At 37.0% G+C, this 15,555-nt stretch overlaps 1 protein-coding gene and 1 long non-coding RNA gene across 3 annotated transcripts; one reads left to right on the top strand and one right to left on the bottom strand.

Annotated features, from left to right (window-relative positions):
* The first annotated feature begins 540 nt into the window (after nt 1-540).
* Nucleotides 541-3,569, top strand: LOC134665564 (putative nuclease HARBI1). Its single transcript, XM_063522538.1, has 5 exons — nt 541-1,392; nt 1,753-1,888; nt 2,016-2,157; nt 2,248-2,532; nt 3,370-3,569. The coding sequence occupies exons 1-5, from the start codon at nt 1,283-1,285 to the stop codon at nt 3,477-3,479; spliced, it is 783 nt and encodes a 260-aa protein (XP_063378608.1). The 5' UTR covers nt 541-1,282; the 3' UTR covers nt 3,480-3,569.
* Nucleotides 3,570-3,666: 97 nt separating this feature from the next.
* LOC134665565 (uncharacterized) lies at nt 3,667-5,725 on the bottom strand. 2 transcript variants are annotated; one of them, XR_010098384.1, is made up of 3 exons: nt 4,842-5,725; nt 4,287-4,409; nt 3,667-3,935 (listed from the first exon to the last, which is right to left on the bottom strand). It is a non-coding gene; the product is annotated as an uncharacterized LOC134665565 (long non-coding RNA). The 2 variants fall into 2 exon arrangements; XR_010098385.1 differs by lacking the exon at nt 3,667-3,935 and adding an exon at nt 4,027-4,061.
* Nucleotides 5,726-15,555: the final 9,830 nt, after the last annotated feature.

The following is a 15,555-nucleotide window of genomic DNA, read 5'->3' on the forward strand; positions in this document are numbered from 1 at the left end:
ATATTTTTATTTTTAGTCATACCGGTAACTGTACCTGTTACAAACACAAGTGAATCAGCCGGCCTAGCCAAGGTGACTATCGCTATCGCTAGGACAACGAAACGCTTTGTGTCTCTAGAGTCCACGAAAAGTCTGCAGAGGTTTTGATAGCCCACGCAGTGCAAGTGTTATTTTATACGTCAAACTTCTATGAAATTATGACGAATAAATAACACTAGCAGTGCGTGGGCTATCAAAATCGCTGCAGACTTTTCTTGGTCGAATCACTCTTCCTTATTAGTGCGATAGTGTCAGTTGGGTTTCGATCGATACGAACTCCAAATTGTAAGCGATTTGCATGTTGCCCACCAGTAAAGGTACTTACATTCAAGAAATGCATTGTTAAAAATTGAGTAATGTACGGAACCCTTGGAACGCGGGTCCAACTCGTACTTGACCGGTTTTTTAAATCGAAGATTTGTCTGTCTGTCTGTCTCGATTTGTTTCGCTCGATAACGAGAAGCTTCAACGGAAGTACCATTACCATGAGTTTACAGTGACAATGCTCGCTAGCGACTGCGTAAATGATTTCTATGGAGAATAGTACAGCGCCGTCGGCGGTCACTCATAGAACTAAAAATCGGCAGTATGAGTTCAACGCTAGCGATTACTTTTCGATAGGTATTTTACCTAGCTCGCTAGCGAGTAACGTTTGTAGCTGTTGCCTATAGAAATTGGTACCATGAGTCACATTTTTGACATACGCTACCGAGCAATACGTTATCGACTGTAGTAATCTATTTCACTGGCATATTGGAGCGTGAAAACTTATTCGAATTCGTGTTATAGTATATTTTCTTATCATTATTTATGTAAATAATGTCAGCAAGGCATTATTTGGCATGGGATATGTTAGCGAAAGCTGCATATGAAGACGAACGACGTGAACAAGGAAAATATCAAGCCGATATGAGAAACATATTAAGAAACCCACTTCAACACATAAGTGAGAATAATTTTATTAAAGAATATAGGCTTAGCAAGGAAGCTTTTGAGGATTTGTGTGATTTGTTAATAAATCATGCGGATTTGAAATCCACTCAAAGAGTGTCAGTGGAATCAAAGTTAAGTATAAATTCTATAAAAGTGTTAAGTACTTATACATTTTATTTGACATTTATGAGTGTTATTTTGTAATTAACCAACAAACTAACTCTTGCAGGTTTTATGTGCATTACTATTTTATGCACAAGGTAGTTACCAACGTGTGACTGGCAAGGCACACCATTTTTCGCAGGAAGCAATGAGTGTTTATATTGAAGAAGTAACAACCGCTTTGAACCACCCCAATATTCTAAAAATGTTTATCAATTTTCCAACCACACGCCAAGAAAGAGATGACATTAGACACAGGTAAAAATAGACGAATCACAACTTAAACTAGGTACTGACGTAATTTACGGCAGTGCCCCCGCCAAGTCGAGCAAAACAAAGAGGCACGGCCGTACTATCCTTTTCTCGAAGCGATTCAGGCCATTTTCGACGTCCTGTAATATTGTGCTGGCTGAAGCTAGAACCCTGAATTTTCATTAATATATAGGGCTTAACATGCTTAAGATATATTCTCAAAAACATTCAATATGTTCATATTGTAGTTTAAAAATTATTGTGCAACAAAGTTCCTTATTTTCGACACTGACTCACTCACTCACGTAATATTCTTTCCTCTTATGACCACAATACAATACCTACAAACCAATCTTCACATTTTAGTTTTTTCAATAAATATGGCATCCCAGGGGTGATAGGAAGCATTGACTGCAGCCACTTCAAGATATTTACACCCAAAAAGGAAGAAGAACACTTATATTTCTGTAGAAAGCATTATCACTCAATGAATGTACAAATGGTAAGTAGGTCTGTTTTTATCTGTATAGGTACCTAACCTACTCCTTAATAAATTTAGATTGACATGTTTATCTAAAAGCTATTTACTTACTACTCGTAATATTATATACAATATATTAATTTTTCAGATATGTGATCAGGATTGTAAAATTTTATCCATTAATGCTAAGTTTGGAGGTGCAGCCCATGATTCTTTCATATGGGAAAATAGTAATGTTAACAATTATATACAGTCTTTACACAGGCGTAATGAAATTGTCTGGCTTTTAGGTAAGACATATTTTGAATATAATTTAAATTATGATTCATTTAAAACAGCATTTATTTTTGTCCTTAATAAAATATATTCCTATTTTACAGGTGATTCTGGTTACCCTCAACGGCCATGGCTGATGACACCATATTTAAACCCAACTCCCAACTCTATTGAAGAAACTTTCAATGCAGCCCACACTTCTGCAAGAGTTGTCATTGAAAACACTTTTGGGCGATTGAAGAACCGTTGGCGCTGTGTACACCGAGATAGAAATTTACATTATAGGCCAGAAAAATGCTCACAAATTATTATAGCATGTTCTGTGCTACACAACATTGCCTTAAAGTACAATGTTCCGGATCCCGAAGAGATATGTGAACAAGATCAAGGTATCTATTATATAAGAAAACAGTACTAATAAAAAGGGCCTTCGGGATGGGATATAGGCTATACATAACTATGTATAGCCAGTATAGCCTATATCCCATCCCGAAGGTCCTTTTTATTAGTATACTAGCTTTTTCCCGCGACTTCATCTGCATGGAATCAGTAATTTAGGTAGGTATTATTTTATCCAATCTGCGTTTTGTTGATTCCCCATACAAACTTCCACCCCCTTAAAGGATGATTTCTGGGATAAAAACTATTCTATATCCTTCCCCACAACTCAAACCTATCACCATACCAAATTTCATTTAAATCGGTTCAGCGGTTATTGATTGCCCATACAAATTTCCACCCCCTTAAGGGATTCTGAGATAAAAAGTGTCCTATGTCCTTCCCCGGGAGTCAAACTACCCCTATACTAAATTTCAACTAAACCGGTTCAGCGGTTTAAGCGTGAAAAGGTAACAGACAGACACACTTTCGCATTTTTAATATTAATTACTAGCTTTTGCCCGCGACTTCGTCTGCGTGGAATCAGTAATTTTGTTAGCTATTATTTTGTCCAAAAGGACCCTTTGTCCTTCCCCGGGATTCAAACAATCTCTATACCAAATTTCATCTAAATCGGTTCAGCGGTTTAAGCGTGAAGAGGTAACAGACAGACAGACAGACTTCCTTTTATAATATTCGTATGGATAGTATGGATATACCTACTGGTGAAAGAATGTATGAAATATAGGAACCTAGTTTAGGATAACATACAAAACTTCAAAATTACATTTTTATAATATTAGTATATAAAATAAATAATTACCTATAGAAGAGCTCTCTCTTTTCAGAATTTCATCGAGAGGAAGTGGTGTTGGAAGATGGAGGTGCTAGCGATTTATTAATGGGGAGAGCACTACGGGATCAGTTAGCTAGAAGACTTGCATCAAGACGGTCATAGTATAATTGTTTAAGAGTGTAATGTTTGCAAATAGGTACCAAGTATCATTTGTTAAATAGGTAAAACAAAAATATACATACACATTTATAACATTTTTATTTTTTTCCCAATGACTTACAATTCTATTTCCCAATACTAACAATTGACTAAAACAATCTAACCACCTTTCTTGCATTCTTATCTCTAATTCTCTTAACCTATTCCTCTCCCGCTCTGCCTCCATTTGGAAATTTCGCCATTCACAGTCAGACCTGACGAAGGCTTGCCTTGCCAAATCGGACTGTGTCTGGGTACGAGTACGAGAGGAGAATGTTGGCGTCGGACGTGTTCGCCGCCGCCGTGGCGTAAGTGGTAAGGGCGTAGGACTCTGCGGCGCGTGCTGCCTGCCTCCAGCAGCCATCCGCGCGGCCCGAGTCGCAGGCTCCTGCGCCTGTGTCATGCCGGCCTCACTCCTGTCTAGCATCCGCGCGGCCCGAGTCGCAGACTCCTGCGCCTGTGTCATGCCGGCCTCACTCCTGTCTAGCATCCGCGCGGCCCGAGCCGCAGGCTCCTGCGTCTGTGTCATGCCGGCCTCACTCCTGTCTAGAGGATACAAAGTAATGATAAATCAGTATTTATTGCACATACATACATTCATACCTATTATAAATTGCAGGTTAAAAGAACACCTCTGCAAGATTAGAGTTTAAGTGTGTTGTGGGCAATGGGCTATAATATTACTGAGCAGTACTTACACCTATAAAATGTGTCAATAAATGCAAAATTTATTATCTGCTTCTAAATGAGGTTTAGTAAATAAAACTCTACCTGGGCTGTTAACTATTTCAGGCTCCTCTCTGCCCGCCAAGTCTTGGTTATTCCTGTCCACAGGTAAGGGTGGAAAAACTGGGGGTTGAGCCGATGTCCCTGGCCGATTCCAATCTTCAACATCTGCAATAAAAAATAAAAACAATAAAATAAATACTTGGTAACAAAATTACAACCAAAGAGAGATTGGTCTTTACAGTCAGCTGCAGAGAAAAGGTACCACCCCTGCATAGAAATTTGTATGAAAAGGTGCAAACTGCTAAGCTAATAGTATTGCTGACTGTACATTGATACTGGGCAATAATATTCATACAAAAATATAAATCCAATAATTGTTACACATAAAATCATTGTCATCATAATTGAAGAAAATATATTTGTGCCGCTACCCTTTCCAGGATACCGAGTCGGGACAACCAGCTTTCTAGGCAGAATCAATACCAGCTAGGCTATGGTGACTCTTAACTATGTATGTTGTTAGAATTTTTCTCAGGACATGCATTAAATTAATTCCATTGATCTTATTTTTATAGCAACAATGATACGGAAACTCACTGGAACAAGTTTGTTGAGCAAACTCATCATGTAGTATAAAAATAGATGGGCTGTCATCATTATCAAGTGTCGGTAGTACAGCCAGTTCAGTTACTTCTTCCTGTAAAATATTTTAATTTAGGTATGACCATAGAGTAAGATTAAGGGTCGGTTCCACCAAACTGTTCGTATCGTTAAAGAGTTCACTAAATTTTTATGTATGGAAAGTTTCATAGTAAAGCGCCTGGGCGCGCCGGCTGACTTTGATCAGTCTGTCAAATGTGGTTGGTGCAACTGGCCCTAAATAAAGAATAACAAACTCCCATAGGACAGCATTCTCTGTGTAGGGGATTAAGTATGGGAGTTCTTACTTTTTATTTTATCCTTAGGGTAACATTCCATTTCTGACTGCAGCTGCACTACTGGTACTTAATGCGTCGCTGTTACTGTCAGTTTCCATAGTAAAATGAACAGTAGTGCAGCTGCGGTTGGAAATGGACTGTCACCTTAAGTGTAAGGCCTGAGTGGACGCTCGAGTGGGGCGTGCAGCGGGGCGGGGTGTGCGGATTGCATGTTAAGTAAACAAATGGAAGCGTATAGGAGCAGCCTTAGTACACGCTGCTCAAATTACTTGTGAGCCCGACGCCATGCTACACACCCCGCCGAAATTGTTATTAAGCATGAAGTACCCATTACCCTACCTCCAGGCCAACCTCCGGAATTTCTACAATGCCTGTAGCTGCCCGTGTCCCTGTTATAGCCAGCACCCTCTGCTCTAGGTCACTTAATTTTAATGTACAAGCAGGACCACCACCAGTTCCTGCTCCAGCTCTGAATATCCGAGCAGCCTTTTTCTTCGTATTGTTCTTCAGGTCACTCCACACCTTCACACCCAACACGCACACACACACACACACAAAATCAGTGAAGAGCGAACCAAATGTACATGCAAAGAAAAAAATGTGATGAATGAATAGGTAAATGAAAACATAAATATTAAGCTAATGGGTTATACACACAAAACTTCCGTGAGAGACAGACATATCCAAACCCGATATTAGTGACCCGTTTTTAATATATTTAATATGTTATACACATACCTTTCTCCACTTATCTGTATTTTTGGTGACGCCTGTCGCATCCGCGTTTAAAAGTTGTGTCAGCTCGGCCCACCGTCGGGTATTGAGCTCCTTCCCATGTGGCCCATCGCTGGGTTTGCTAAGGTCACCATGCCTGTTAACACATGAGATGAGAGGGACCTTAAAATACTTTGCTAACCACTTGAAACTAAAATATTTCATCATATTATTATAAACTAGGGAGACTGTATAACTCAAATTAAAGTTAAAGTACATAGATACTTACTTTTGCATGTAGTCAACTAGAAGTTGAAATTGCGACGTACTAGTACGCATTTTTTAGTGTTCCGTACAAAACTTTGTTTACGGAACACTTATGGGATCACTTTGGTCTTGCAAATCAGTTAATTTTGAAGTGAAAACTTCTTTAGCGGCGCTAGGCACTTTTTTTTATACACAGTAACACAATTTACGTCATGCCAATCGACTCAAACTTAAGTAGAGAACTGTCACATTGACAAAGTAACCAACACAAATACAAGACCCCCACTAACACTTTACATAATAATACTGTGCCATGACGCTTTAAATTAGCACGGTTATGTTTATATTTTTTAAACGAATGCTTGGATACTTAGCTTTTTGCCCAATATCGTCCTACTCTGTCGTTTCAGTATAGTCAAAAAGAGATAGCTTTCTTTGCTGTGAAGTTAGGCACGTCACTCCAAGGTAATTCGCTATCGTAACGTTAACTACACGATGAATCGAGCTTACGTTAGCGAGTATAGTAAACGAGTAATTGACTCATGGTACCAGTTGTTTCGAAATCTACACGAACCGCGTTTAGGCGCTAGCGATTGTAGTAACGTAATGTAAGTTCTCGATAGCAACTCATGGTAATGGTACAGGAAGTGACCCGTTATGTATAATAAATTAAATTAAATATATCTGTGTCTCGCGAAAGATTTTTTTAATTAAAGAGTTATCGGATTTTACATATGTTCGGTATATATATTGACAGCTAGTACATATAGTACAGTGTACTGGTTAGTATGAGGAGATGCTCTCGATAACCGCCGGGAACATGGTTTGCTTTATACGTGTCGATAAGCTCGGAGCCGAAGGCGCGTGTTCGCTTCCTCGAGCTAGGTCCTTGTAAACAGCTGATAAATCGAAACTGATTTGCCAGGCAAATATGAAGTCTTGATGTGGTTGTTGCGAAAACTACTTGAAAAAGTAATTTATTTCATGAGTTGCTTGTATTTGTAGCATTCAGATAATTTAAGGACTCTTATGTTCGTCAATATCGTAGTATTTAATTCATGTCTTAACAGTGGTCACTCATGCATTGTTGAAATAACTTATACGTTGAATGGAATTAGTGAAATTGTGAATTTGGTTATTTAATATCTGTTTTAATAAACGTATTATATTTTGAATACCTATGTACTTAGATTCCTATTAAGCTACAGTGGCTATATCAAAGACTAAAATAAATACAATTACAATATCAACGAACATAAACAAAATAGAAACATAATGAATATAAAACAAATACGATTTCAAGCACACTTTTTTTGCTCTTAATTATATGATTTATAAGACTTTTTACACCATATCAGTGACAAGCAAATTGCGGCTGAATTGCCAAATCATTGCGTTGGGCTTTTAGGTTTTTTAACGCCTTTAATGTGTTTTTAATGGAGATAAGTTTACTGTGCCGCGGTCGCCAGATTGAGCTAAATTTGTAAAGCAAATGTTTAAGACAAAACACATTTGTATAAATGTATAGCTGGCATATATTTTGTCGCTAAGCACATCTCCTGCTGTGTGACATCGAGTGCTAGTCATGTTTCTCAGGCAATTTTTATGTTCATTTCATGGATATCGTTTACATATAGGAATAGCATTAATCTTAGGTAGGTACTATAGTGTATGTAAAATGCTTGTGTATAAATGTAGTTGTCGCAATTGCTAAACAGATATAACCTATGATTACTTATAGAATCGTAAACGTGGACTTAACTAATAGATTAACCGCGTGAGTTTTGTGCTTTCATTTCAATTTAGTATGGAAGAGCCAATATGTGGTGATCTCGAGTCGTCTTACATACTCCGTCTAGTGGATAAAAGTGATCTATGAAAACCATAGTGAAATGACGGTTTCATTTGTTTCCCATACGTGAACGGAACGTATTAAAATTCCGCTAGAGGCCAGTACGTCATCTGCGACGTCGACGGTTGCTGTTTGTTTGCATCCGTCCTGCTGTCACAGGGTTGAAAAGCAGAAGTCAAATGCAGCGAAAGTGCATAATTATTGATTATTCAACTCTCAGACTAGTATCGGACAAGCATAACGATATGTTAAGGCACGTCATGGTACTCAATGTACCTACTCAGAGGTTAAGTAAATTAAAGTATTTTTGTTTTTGTTTATTTATATACTATTTCCTCCAAATATGAGAAAAGCAAAACAAGAGGTTTAAGTGTCGATAGAGTCTGTGCGGAAAGAGAAGAGTCGTGGCAGAAACGGGAACTAACATTTTAAATTTTATATGGCAATCAAACCTTTGACAACTGTCTTGTAAAAAGTAAACAAACTTCTGTCATTGTATATTTTTATTAACAAAAACCGCAAGTTTAATGTTTAAAATATTTTCAAAACACGATAAAACCGTACATAAAACCACAAGGAAAATTATATTTAACATTGTTCGGTTTTGTCAGCGGGAAGAAAACGGCTAAAAGCCGACTATGGACTTACAAAAAGTCGCGGTACGTGTTTCCGCTATTCGCGGGTATTGATGTTGTATTTAATATTAAATAATTACCTATTTAATAAGCCCCCTAAGTAACTTGTCTCCGGTACATAATCGGTAAGTATATTCATTCAAAATATATTAATTTTCATAAATATGCAGGTCATTCATGATCTTTAAAATAACTGACAAATAGTCTTGATACTTGCCATTTTATGCATATTTATATGTAATTTCTTTTTCAGGATTGTGTAAAAGTACCTACGGTATCTCGAATAAAAGACCGCTAAGTAGGTGATATGCAAGAATTCGTAATCTACGTGCCGGATTCAAGCATATCCAGTTCAGATGAAGATAGTTCTATGAGTGTCCCTGGTTGTTCTGAAGCTAGCTCAAACATAAGTGACATTGAATATTTTAATTCAGACTTCGATTACAAAGAATAAAACTTTTTCTAATAAAATATTTCTTTATTTGTAAGTTCGTTTCCTAGGTTCTGAATAAAACTTTTTCTAATAAAATATTTCTTTATTTGTAGGTTCTGTTAGTTACGAAATTATATTTCATATTATTTAGGAGTGACTTTTCGGCGAAGTAAAATATCGTGAGATGAGAGAACCGGACATATCCCAATAAGGCCTGTGCAAATGTACACATACATTACAAGTCAAGTTTACAGTGGGTGAAATATATCCCAGATAAAATTACAGTTCTATTGCCCAATTACTACCAGATCTACCCGGTTTTAATAACTGTTGGACTGCACAGATTAGGCAGTACATAAATGAGACTCTATCTTGTTTGGTACTAAAATTACAGTTGTATTTGGCAGATTCTTAACTAGTTTTAGCAGTTTTGTCAATCGCACTGTCACTTTTTAGTATCTGAGACATAAAAACAAGTGCGTTTTAAAAAGAAAACTAGTGCCTGCGCTAAATCAGAGGATTGAGTTGACGAGCCGACACCACCACCAGGTTCCCTTTAGTAAGCCGTGGTAAAAAACCGGAACAAAAGGGATTCAAGTATCATGACCTTTAGTGTCGTACTATAATCACGTGACCAGTGTTGTCAGCATAGCAAAAACCATAAAATAGCACTGGCGCGCCCTCAAATCCCACGACTCTTCTCTTTCCGCACAGACTCTATCGATTTTTTTCATATCTGTACAGTGTAAGTTGGCTATTCATCAGTTTGTGATTTTTTATGAATATTATATCATAATATCATAGCATATCATTAATGCAGTAATAGTCATACATTGTCATATTTTATACATAAGTCAATTGATTTATTATAAGACTGGGTGGATGGTGTGTAATATTTCTAGAAGCAAAATTGGCGTAAAATAAAAAAGCGTAACACATAATTTCAAGCTTTATTTACAGTAGATTATAATAATAACTAGACATAATTATATAAAATTTATATACTACTACTACTACTTATCCTATGAATGTATATACTACTTATAACTGTAGGTATTTTTCCCTGAAACGAAAAAAACTTCAAAAAAGTCTTCTGCATATTAAAAATACTGTGGCGGTGTACTAATGTTTTTATCTCGACAGGGCATTAGGGAAATACAAACGAGCAGCGATACAAGACTCTTTTTGTTTCTGCTTTGTAATTGTATGTGTCCCGGAATTTGACTCCCGAGAGATATGATACGATACGGGGCAATTTTTTACATATAAGTAGTACACTGAATTACCCAAATTTATTAGTACCGTAAAACGGGGTCAACAGAAATCGCGAGGTGAATAGAGAAATTTCGAACCTTTTCTTTCAAATTGTTATATTTCATAACGTACATCTCTAAAATCAGATTTTTTGGAATACATATATAGTAGACTATTTATTCTCTACATTGATACCAAAAGAAATTAATCAAACTGCCTAAAAGTTAGATTTTTTTGACTCTAAAGGAAGGCCTCACCGAGGTAAGAAATGAAGCCTGTCTGAACTTTGTTCTAGCGGTAAATGTAGTGACATTAACGTAGTTAATGTTAGCTAACCTGGTAATATCGTATCTGTAGTACCTAAATAATAAATAATATCACCAATTTTCTCTATAATTAAGCATTTTATTGCAAAAAAACTATCAACAAGCACTTTTACGTGAAAAAGGGGTCAGTGGACACGCATATGGGGTGAATAGTTACATCATAGGGGGTGAATAGTTACGCCATAGGGGGTGATTAGATACCACAAAGGGGTGAGAAAACACGCTTTGGGGGTTAAAAGACACGAAAAAAATATTTTTGTATCAAATAACTGTTTAACAGATATATATACTATTTGCCAATAGAGTATCAACATAATAATGACTAAATTCGATGCCTATGACAACTAAAACTTCATATTTCTATTCACCCCTTTCGTGTGTCTATCGACCCCGTTTTAAGGATATGGAGAAAACAGGCAGTTTTCTTTGATTTTCTCTGAATTGGGTGGGTCAAAATTGATTTCACAAATGCAAAATTGAAGAACTAACCAAGACTCATAAAATTATGTCTAAATGTTTACTTTTATCATTTGGATTATTGATGAAAATCGTCCTTGAAGTTGAAAATCGTGTCTTTTCACCCCGTTTTACGGTACATTGAATTTTTTTTTTATTAAATATATTTATTCAATTTTACATAATTATGTATGTATAAAAATTAACTTAATTTATTTTTTGTGTGTTTTTAACTGTATGGTGCACATTAATAGTTATTTACGATACTAGCAGGAAAGTAGGAAATTCGCAACGAGTGGTGATAATTTAAAATCACCTATTCGCACGTGTATCGTACAACGTTGTTTACAATACATATGGCCCTTATTCACAAAATCTACATATTTGTTATACCTACATAATTATATCATAAATGAAAAATAGATAGGTATTTATACAATATTACGTGGCATTTATTCCTAATTCAGAGCGATCCTACGGGGTAGTAGCAGACCACATTCGTAACATTACTATTATCTAGGTACTTACCTACTTATTTTGCATATAAATATAATAATATTATTCCCTGATACTGCTACTACAGGGACTGTGTAACTCTCAGTTTTTTCTCACGGTAGAAAGTGACAAATCACGAATTCATGACGACATTATTTCCGCAATTAATAATTGATAAAAATGCTCGTTTATTTGACGACTTGCGGAGAAAGTTGTTTGATTTATCAAATGTTGTTAATTGCTCTGGCAACCAATTTCAATCTCGTTGATGTGTTGACAAACTATTACATTTAGGTAGGTAGGTAGGTACATGTTTGACAACATACTTCTTTTTTGGTACCGGCACAGAATATATAATAGTACTAGTACCGGTTACAATTACACGAGTGAATTGCAAAAAAAATTTACATAGCTAATCACCTGTAATTAGTCTAAAGTTAATTGATTCCATTCATATACAATTAAGAAAAGGACAACATTTTATTGATTTTTATGAAAATTTTGTTAATTCAACTAGGATATAAAACTTAAAACAGTAACTACATAAAGTCTCATTCAATGGTAGGAATTGATAGAATTCTTTGTTTTCTTTTTCAACGCTTTGTCGTCGTCTTATCTCAACATCTAATACATGCCAATTTATTTATAGATTTACCGAACTGGCCGCGTAGCCAAGATGCCAATCGCTTACGCTCCGTAGCGATCAAAACGCAACTGTCACTGTCGCACTAATAATGGAAGAGTGATAGAGAGACATAATGCTTTTCGTTGTCGAAGCGAAAGCGATTGTAACCTTGGCTAGGCCGGCTGCCCAGAATTATTTCACCCTTCGAATCCACACCTATTTTGTTGGGTTAGAATGTCGGAATGTAACGGCAGTGGAAGAGAAATGGGCTCAGTTGGGCTTTATTGACTGTGTACGTAGATTGTACTCCGTGTGGAATAACGAGAGCTGATATTTTGTGCGACATGAAACGTCACAGTGGTTAAGAAACAGTACGAGTACAAATTACGGCGCGATTCGGGAAATGAATTGGAGAGTCTCTAGATATGAAATAGTAAAGATATGTGACGTTCCACGGCAAAAGGTACCATTTCCCCGGCTGAATATTGGAGCGGCGTTAATAATAGCGTAAGCGCCAGCCGCCATATGGTACCTTTTGTCGTGGAACGTCACATATCTTTACTATTTCATATCTAGAGACTCTCCAATTCATTTCCCGAATCGCGCCGTTAGTTACCCACTCTTACAGATTCGCTTATCTACAAGTTGTGGGAATCTAGATTGTTGAAAACAGTGTCGCGTGTCGTGTGGAAATCTCCAAAAGTTGTTAAACTTTTTTTATTGTCAAATGGCTAGCTAATAGTTATAGAGCTGTTTCTCGATTTTTTTAATTAACGTAACCCCGTATCCCGGTGTTTCGCCACAGATCAACCTGGAGTCTGCTCAGCAACCTAATTTGAAGAATTGCTTTTTACTTAAGCGACTGCCATCAGTCTTTCCAACCCAGAGAGCGTACATTTCATTTGCTAGTTCAATTAGTTGTAAATTTGGGAGCAATTGTAAAATTGGAGAAACTGGAGAAATTGGAGTGTTAGAAAATTCTGGTTGTACCAGTCTAATAGGCCAAATAGCATTCATACTGATTAGCTGTACAACTATGACATAGCCACTCCTTGTGTAACGGCTTTCGTTTCAATCGCATGCAAGCAATGGGTTCGATGACCGATAGCGGCTGCGCTTAGCCTGTTCCTTATCACAGCACAGATCAAAGCGAACGCGGAAACTGAACGTTTATCAAATGGCCTTTCATATAAGCTGATGGTAATGAGTGATGAAAAAGCGCTGGTGGCTGGTAAGAGCGTGCGACGTGCAATCCGGAGGTCGCGGGTTCAAACCCCGGCTCGTACCAATGAGTTTTTCGGAACTTATGTACGAAATATCATTTGATATTTACCAGTCGCTTTTCGGTGAAGGAAAACATCGTGAGAAAACCGGACTAATCCCAATAAGGCCTAAACTACCCTCTGGGTTAGAAGGTCAGATAGCAGTCGCTTTCGTAAAAACTAGTGTCTACGCCAATTCCTAGGATAAGTTGCCAAGCGGGGGTCCGGAGGTTCCCATGAGCCGTGGCAAAATGCCAGGAGAACTCGAAGAAGAAGAAGATGGTGATGAGTGATGACCTGGTATAGGGACCGTGCGCGTAGAAGGGCCTAGGCCTGGTGACCTGAATCGAAAACTTTAACAATTAACGCCTATCAGTAGGTGCTGCCCCCTACAGCTCACGCACGCTCCTATCATCACTTTATTTCTAATTAGAACTAAGAAACTCAAAGCACAGCTTATTCTTATGTCCTAAAAAATAATACCTACACGTCTATTAAGCCATACACGCGTATTCGGGAAACGAGATAATCACAAGATCTAGGAGACGATATAGAGATCAACTAGATTTACATTAGATATCGACTAGATGTGACTTGGATATCTAAGTCATAACTTGTCGAAATCGTTCAAGAGGACCTCCAGAATCTCGGAAACGTCAAATTTGACATACCTATCTTACAAATATCTTTAAATTATCCATATCGTAACTTGTTGAGGTCTAGTAGAGATCTAATTCATTTCCCGAATCGAGCCGATAGACTAGATCGCAACTGGATATTTATTCACCCAAATAAATGGACCTTGTTATTAAATTGAAACCACATGTGATTTTTAACCACAAAATATGTAGGTCAAATAAACTTGACACTTTGTTATTATTTATGATGCTATAAAATGTGAAGACTATTTTTAGATAGGTCACAGAAGCAGAATCTAGGTCGGCAAGGTTAAATACAAAACAGTACAAAATAACGTACGCGACGTACGGTGAAAAAATGATAGTCACATTTTCATTTTAAATTTTAAAACACTGAATTTCTAAGAGTTCATAAATCTATAAGGTGCATTCGGGTAATACCGAATGTCGGATGATTCCGAAATTCAAATGAAAATCACCCTTAATTCCATCATAATAAAAGTCTCTTTTCGGAATTATCCGACAGTTTTCGACATTCGGAATTACCCGAGTAAACCTTAAGTAGGTAACCTACCATAATATGGTTGATGAAATGATGATTATAAGTTATTTCTCAACTTATTTCAATAATTTAATGAATACATATATATTATAAACAAATGTTTGTATTGGTGTATCAGTTTATTTAGCTCGGCCGAAGCTTCATAAGTTCATAACACGCGACGTTTTTGTTATATGCCTTCGAGTAGGGGAGACCGAGGTGAATAGTGACAGAGGAGAGTTGTGACATTGTCGAATTTTTGGAATCTATTAACTAAAAACTAGGTCGCAATAGCGTTTGTTAGTTCAAGTTGCGAGCTAACAAACGCACACTGTTACGAGCTCACTAACAGTTAGTAGATTCCAAAAACTCGACAATGTCACAACTCTCCTCTGTCACAACTCACCTCGGTCTCCCCTAAGTACATAACAAAGAAAACGTCATGTGAAGACCACAACTCTAATATATGTCTCTCTTTACACATGTAGAGATCTCGTATCCTAGTGATAAACCGAGCTAACATATGAACTTTTATACCTATTCATTTCGGATTCTGTAGTTCGAAGTAGGTTTAGATTGTCAACCGTGGGTAGAATTATTTATTCACCTCAAATAATTTCAACAAATCCTGTCCAAGTTTTCAAAAAACACCACATATTTAAGAACTTATGTCACTAACCGTCTTCTTAAATTATTTATCGGCCATAACTTGGTATTGAAACTCCTAGATTATGCGCTGATGAGGTTCGATACGAGAGAATTAACATCTAAATTGAACTAATATCGGATTGACACCCATTTAATGTGGCCCATTTAAGAAGTTGTGAAATTCGAGAGCCCTAAATACATACTGAATAAAGAAATGAATTTAGAAA

The sequence above is a fragment of the Cydia fagiglandana genome, chromosome 6, assembly GCF_963556715.1.
Source record: "Cydia fagiglandana chromosome 6, ilCydFagi1.1, whole genome shotgun sequence".
In the NCBI taxonomy this organism is placed as follows: domain Eukaryota; kingdom Metazoa; phylum Arthropoda; class Insecta; order Lepidoptera; family Tortricidae; genus Cydia; species Cydia fagiglandana.